The sequence below is a fragment of the Otolemur garnettii genome, unplaced genomic scaffold, assembly GCF_000181295.1.
Source record: "Otolemur garnettii isolate 467f Iridium unplaced genomic scaffold, OtoGar3 scaffold00214, whole genome shotgun sequence".
Classification (NCBI taxonomy): Eukaryota; Metazoa; Chordata; class Mammalia; order Primates; family Galagidae; genus Otolemur; species Otolemur garnettii.
Genome location: NW_003852609.1, coordinates 162625 through 169904, shown reverse-complemented (window position 1 = coordinate 169904; position 7280 = coordinate 162625). Strand labels below are relative to the sequence as shown.

The window sequence follows — 7280 nt, the reverse complement described above, 5'->3', positions numbered from 1 at the left end:
CGCCACCCCAGGTGTACGTGGCTGGCGCCCCAGCCGGTTGAGCCACAGGCGCCGAGCCTAATGCCTCACTTTTAAGCATGAAATAACAGCCAAAGAGGCTGGGCGTTTGAAAAGCCTCCCCTGTAAAGCTAGAGACTAAAGCAAACAGATATGAATAAAGAACTTGGGGGGGAAAAAAAAAACAGAGAAAACCCAGGCAAGAGGAAAATAATCAAATACATCTATAATTAACATTCCCAGAGCGTGGGATAAGAGAAAACAAAGCACCAACAAAACAAGAAAAGAATTTCTTTAAAAAAGCAACATTCAGATAAGAAAGAACACATAGAAATTAAAATATGATACCAGAAATTTTTTAAACTGTTACATGAGAAGGAGAAAGCTGTAGAGGAAACCTCCCACGAGTGGAGGAAATCAAACAAAGGGACAAAGATATAGATAATAGGAAAGAAATAGAAAGGAGGCTGGAAAAATCAAATGTTAAGTCCAGGGAGTTCAACTAGTAGGAATTCTGAGAAAACAGAAAGAACTATCAAAGAAATAACATGGGAATATTTCTCAGAATTAAAGAACATGATATTCTGGACAGAAAAGGCTCAAAACAATACATGCAAAAAATGAATGTTGTCATATGATCATGAAAATTCAAAACTCCACAAACAACATCTCAATAGCCTCCAAAGAGAAGAAAAAAAGAAGGAAAAGATCACCTTCAAATCAGAATACATTAAACTTCTCGACAGCCAGCCTATGACCTAGAAAATAATAGAGTTGTGATTTCAATATTTTGAAGGAAGCCTCTTTCCAGTTCAGAATTCTGTTTCCACCAAAGTATCATTGGTGCAGAGGGAGAGAAAGTGCATCGTCAGGTAGACAAATATCCAAGAATCTATTTCCTGTGTACCCTTTGTTGGGAAACTGCTCAGGGACATACTCTACCCCAAAGCAACAGAGTAACACGAGAAAAAAAGAAGACATCTGACTCAGGAAATAGGAAACCCAGCAAAGGAGAGCGCTAACTTCAATGCCCTAAATGTTGTCCCATAGTGGAAGCAACTCTGTTGGCCTAGGGAGCTCCCATTCCAGACGACAGCAGCATCTCCGTGGCTCAGCACCTACCTATCTAATTGCAAGCAGTAAAAATAGAACTGAAAGATTGTCTGATATTTTAACCATTTTAAGGGAGGTAATGTGATTCTATTAGAGAATTGTGGGAAGTAATTATTGATAACCAAACAATGGAAATAAAAGGCAATTATGGAAAGCAGGATAAAACAGCTTGGCATCCATAGCTCAGTGGGTCAGATACACTAGGACCACATACACTAGGGCTGGTAGGTTCAAACCCAGTCTGGGCCAGCTAAGCAACAATGACAAGTACAACAAAAAAATAGCCAGGTGTTGTGGTGGGCGCCTGTAGCCCTAGCTATTCAGGAGGCTAAGGCAAGAGAATCGCTTAAGCCCAAGAGTTTGAGGTTGCTGTGAGCTGTGATGCCACGGCCCTGTACCAAGGATGACATAGTGAGACTCTGTCTCAAAAAAAAAAAGAAAAGCAGAATAAAACCAAATTTTAAAGGAAAGGATATATATTCATAGTACACTGTATAGTCCAGCCATAAATAATTTTTCTTTCTTTTATTTATTTATTTATTTTACTAACAACGGAAATTCATTTCTTACATAACTAACATGCCCGGGGGTAGCTCTAAAACCCAGGTTTAACTGTGTCCAGAGGTTCCAATAATGTACATCCGTTACATCTTTTTTTTGCAGTTTTTTTTGGCCAGGGCTGGGTTTGAACCCACCACCTCTGGTATATGGGGCCAGCGCCCTACTCCTTGAGCCACAGGTGCTGTCCCGTCCATTGTATCTTTAATGTCTTGGCTTTGCCTTACACTCGCAGTCTGTGTCATTGTGGACACTAACAGCTTCAGGCTCATTCATAGTTTCCAAGCCGCAATTTGACCTGAATATAGAGGTTCTCTTCTCCCACAGGTTTTAAAGAAAATCCAGGGCCTGATTGGGTTTGGACTGAATAATTGTATACCCTTCTATGAGCCAGCAAATGGAGTTAGCTGTTGGTAACCCCAGGCCACTTTCCTCCCCACCCCAGCTCCAGAGCTAGTGTGGGATCAGGCCCACCCGCACTATCCAGGCTGAATAGTCAAATATTATAAAAACAATCTGATAAAATGCTACAGACTCAGTCCTCACAACAGATTTGTGTTTCCACCCATTTTATAAAGAAGAAAAATGAGGCTAGTAAGAGCCAGCACAGGACTAGACCTGCTCCTGTGATTTAGCCCTGTATTCCCTCCACAAGCATTTCTTAGGGGCACTGCTGGAATTTGGAATGGGATGATTCTTTCTTGGGCAGGACCATCACAAGCATTAGAAACGTTTCAAATCCCGGGCTCTAAGACCAGTGACACCTGCCCTCCTAGCACTGTGACAACTAAAAACGCTCTCACACACTTTCAGGGGTCCACTTAGCCAGGAGGCATCTCCCCTATTTGAGAAAAACTGTACATTACCACAGTAGACCCTTTTACCAGGAGGTTCATGCTTCCTAGTGTTTAAATGTACACTGCAACCTTTGGGCTTAGAAACCGACTGAACTTTTTTTTTTTTTGGTAAGACATTCATACTCTGTTCTATTCTAACAGTTTTAGAATGTACCATTGCATTATGCACATTAAGTGAGGTCCCACCAAATTCTCTCCCTCCTCCCAGCCTTCCCCCTCCCCTCCCTGCTCTCCCCTTTTCCCTCCTTTTTGGACTACAGTTACATGAATATGTATGTGATTTTATATTGATTTCATAGTAGTATTGAGTACATTGGACACTTTTTTTTCCCATTCTTGACATACTTTACTAAGAAGATTATGTTCCAGTTCCATCCAGGTAAACATAAAAGATGTGAAGTCTCTATCTTTTTTATGGCTGCATAGTATTTGATGGTATACATATACCACACTTTGTTAATCCATTCATGGGTGGATGGGTATTTGGAGGTCACTAACAGATGCATGGGTATTTGGGGTGGAAAGTAGGCAAAGAGCAAGGATCCATTGCTCTTCTTCAAAGTCACTGTCTACTCTATGATTTTTTAAAAAACCTATGTATATACATATTATTTTGATATAAACAAAGTTCACACATTAAAAATGAAATAGATCAAATATTGCATTCATTACAAATCCTTTGGTGATGGTATTAAAGTTGTCATAACATATTACATCAAGTGTATGATTTCAGAACAGCTAACACAGACTTTATTGGCTTTATAAAGAGTAATTTGAAAATGCTTGGAATTCAATGGCAGGTGCTCAAGAATGGACTCAAATTCAAAGCAATCAAATGGGCTGGGCTTGAACTTGAAACAGAGGTGAATAGCTACCACCCGGCACTGGCCCTACATCAATACTTCACCAGGATTACATAGCTCTAGATACAGCAGAAAGTCAACAAATGTTTGATGATTAAAACAATGATAAAATGTAATAAATGGTCCACATATTTTTAAAAAGATAATCACCATACCATTTTCATCCTTAAGAAAGAAAAAATAATGAAATTCCTTAATATCATCAAATATTTGGTCAGGGTCAAGTTTCCAATTGTCTTTTAAAAGCCTTGTAGTTGTTTTTTTTTCTTTTTTTTTTTTTTTTTGGCAAAGGTTTTAAAAATTGGGCTTCAAATACGGTCCACAAAGGCAATTAAATTCCTATTAATGATTATCAGACAATTTTAAACAACTGAAAAATGCATTTTTAAAAAACCATATATGGCAAGAAAAATCATAAAAGAGCAGTTTGATTACAAGTTTGAAACTTTCATTTTCCTCATTTTAATGTGTTGATGAGAAACAGAAATAAAGGAACTGATTCAAAATAAGTCACTAGATTTCAAAAGTTATAGTAGGCATATTTGCAGAGATGTTTTCATTCATTTATATTTAAGTAAATCCCAGAATCTTTATCATTTTACTAACGTAGTTACTGATTTTGAGATGCTTCGTCACATACAGAAGTTTAGAATTCAAAGTTCTTACCGGCGAGGCCGCGTCCAACATGGCGGCCTCCACGGGTCGTGGCCTCTCTTCCTACCTTACTGCGCGGCTTCCTGGGGCGGCCTTCGGCGCCCTCGGCTCAGTAAGTGCAGCTCCCCGAGTTAGCCTCCATCACTCACCTCACTGCCCTCCGAACCCACGGCCGCCCGGTCCCCGCGGGGCCTCCACAGACAACGACCGCTGCCGCCCTGTACCCGCGCACGCGCGCTCCCCGGGATTGCACGCGGCTGCGCACTGGCCCTGGGCCCTGCGATCCCAGGGACTGCACGCGGCTGCGCACTGGCGTGGGGAGCCGGAGAGCGGGCCCTGGGCCCTGCGATCCCCGACGCCGGCGGCCTGACAGTGCGCTCCTGCGTCTCACACTGTGGGGACCGCGCGGTGACGGGCCACTTGAGTCGCTGCGCCCCTGAGCACCTTCTCGGTGCTGGGCTTGGTGGGACTGGCGGCTGTGCCGCAAAACGCGGAACCTCTGTGGAGGAGCCCGCGGCGGCCGACTGCCACGTGTCTCAGAACGGCGGCCTCTTCCGCATGAGCACCTGGGAGTGCCTGGGGAACGTGGTGAGCGACAAGCCACAGATACTTGTCTGAGGTGGAGGTGCTGGACAGTGAGAATCCATTTGTGCAACTGGTGAAAGGAGTCGTATGGCTGATTCGCAATGGAAGTATCTACATCAATGAGAGCCAGGCCACCCAGTGTGACGAGACACTGGAGACAGGTTCCTTTAGCAAGTCTATAATGTGATATTGGCCAGGACAGCCGTGGGTCATGACCGGAAGGGGCGGCTGGTACTTTTCCATGAAGATGGCCAGACAGAGCAGCGCAGCATTAACCTGTGGGAGATGGCTCAGTTCCTGCTGAAACAGGACGTGGTCAATGCCGTCAACCTGGATGGAGGCGACTCTGCCACCTTTGTGCTCAATGGGAATTTGGCCCGTCTCACCCGTCTGATCGTTGTCAGGACAACATGTGGCGCTGTCCACGCAATGTGTCCACTGTGGTGTGTGTGCACGAACCCCGCCGTGTGCACGAACCTGATTGCCATGGCCACGGGACCTGCATAGCGGGGCACTGCCAATGTACAGGGGGCTTTTGGCAGGGAGCTGGCTGTGGTAAGCTGGACTGTGGCCCCTCCAACTGCAGTGGACACGGGCTGTGTACAGAGACCGGCTGCCACTGCGAAGCTGGATGGATGGGCACCAACTGCCATGAAGAGTGTCCCCTTGGCTGGCATGGGCCAAGCTGCCAGAGGCCTTGTGACTGTGACCACCAGTGTCCCTGTGACCTCCAGACTGGCAACTGCAGCATCTCCCCAGGTACAGGCCCGGCCAGCACCTCCGGGGACAGGGACAGGAGAGGGCAGACCCTCCTCCTCTGCCCCTTCACCCTCCTCTGGTGCCTTACAGTGAAGCAGTGTCTCCAGCCATCTGAAACCACCATGAGTGCAGGAGAGCTCTCCTTTTTCACTGGAACTGCCTGGTTGGCCCTCACCCTGGCCCTGGTGTGACTCCTGCTGGTCAGCACAGTGGCCAATGTGGCCTTGCTCCTGGGCTCCCAGCAGAGAGGCAGCAATGCCTGGGCGGGGACTACATGTACCATCTACTGCGGGAGATGAATGGGGAGCTCCTGGCCACAGAAGGAACAGCCTGGGGGTTCCTGCAACCACTTCAAGGACTGAAACCTCAGGCTGCCCAGGAAAGCCCATCCTTCTCTTTTCCAGCTTCTGCAGAGGAAATCCTGAGGCTGCTGGTGTGGACTGTCATGGTGACCTCAGCCTGGTGCTGCAGCTCAGCTTTTAATAGCGCCTGTGCCTCAGCCCTTGCCTGGCCCTGCTGCCCCAGTGGTAAGGTGCTCCCTGGAGACTATGCCTCCCTCCCACCTCCCTGTGTCTGCTGCCCGTAGCCTGGGCCCTACTGAGGGCCTGCTTGGCTGCCAGATAATCTCCTGGGGAAGGGCCTGCTAGTGAACCAAACTCAGTGGCTGAATCATGAGAAAGTAACAGACCCCAGCCAGCCCTCCTGGATGGGATGAGTCAAAGGGAGAGTCTCTGCCTTCCCAGCTACATCCCAGGACTCTTTTTCAACAGAGCTAATCACTGGATTTGCCAGCTAGAATCCTATTTCTTGCCATAGGAAGCTGCTTAGAAGAAGGGACGGGGTGGAGGGGGATGAAATCATGTTTACAAACCTATTTTGTTGTCCTGCTGCTGAGAGTTTTATATCACTTGAATAAATTTATATAAGAAAAGGACAAAAAAAAAGTTCTTACTGGCAAGTTCGGCATTCACTCTGTTAAGAAAATGGTTTGTTTTGGTCTCAGGAACTGTACTGGAACTTTATGGTAACTGCAAGCATGTAATTATTTGGTTAGCAAAAGTTCCTTTTTAACACCATTAATGGCCCCTGAAATTAACATCAGTGCTTTGGATCAGAGCTTCCAAACACTTCTCTGTTGAGTCATTGTTGTCTTTGTAAAGATTATGACTCTTTATACAGTCATGGGCCTATGACATGAAACCAGTGAAATAACCTCTCATGTGAACTAAACACTACACAGTTTTCTTTTGTGCCAAAATGTTCTGCCGGGTTTTCAGATGAGGGTGTGCCAGACGCATTGCCGCAGAGTGCTTTGTGGAATCCTGTATTCCGAATCCATTTCTATGCCATCTTCCCTGTTCCATGTCCACCAGACTGTGATGAGAAATTTGAGGACCAGTTCTGGCAAAGAGAAAGGGGAAATACATGAGTGAAGTAACCAGTATTTTTGAAAAGCAGAAAATGAAAAGGTCTATTAACGTTTTGGCACCAACACATTCCTCTAAATTCACTTCCAGAGCCTCTCTTTTACCTCTGGGAAATCATAACAAAATCTACCAATGGAATACAACTGTGCTCTTCTAGATCTAACCTCCACAAAAAGTCCCTTCTACATACACTCTGGGACGTCTCTTAGAGAGCTCATTGAGTGAAATAGCATACACTATCCTTTTGGAAGTTGAATTGTCAGCAGTAATCTTATCCCTCATTCTCATATTGCAAAAATCTTGCAAAAATTTGCAAGAATCAGATTTTTTGGTGTGAAATACACTCTCAACATCATGGAAATACTATTTTGAAGTGAGGAAAGGATGACAATACTCAATTTGTTGTTTTGTAGAAATATTTGAACTTGGTCAGGCGCAGTGGCTCACACCTGTAATTCTAGCACTCT

General features: G+C 45.2%; 1 protein-coding gene and 1 pseudogene across 1 annotated transcript in view; one reads left to right on the top strand and one right to left on the bottom strand.

Annotated features, from left to right (window-relative positions):
• DTHD1 (death domain containing 1) overlaps nucleotides 1-4075 on the bottom strand; it is a 71259-nt gene extending 67184 nt beyond the window's left edge. Inside the window, exon 1 of the mRNA XM_003801623.2 lies at nucleotides 3991-4075. Coding sequence (XP_003801671.2) covers nucleotides 3991-4075 — 85 coding nt within the window. The remainder of the gene's footprint in view (nucleotides 1-3990) is intronic.
• Nucleotides 4074-5748, top strand: LOC100955099 (annotated as a pseudogene).
• The last annotated feature ends 1532 nt before the right edge of the window (nucleotides 5749-7280 follow it).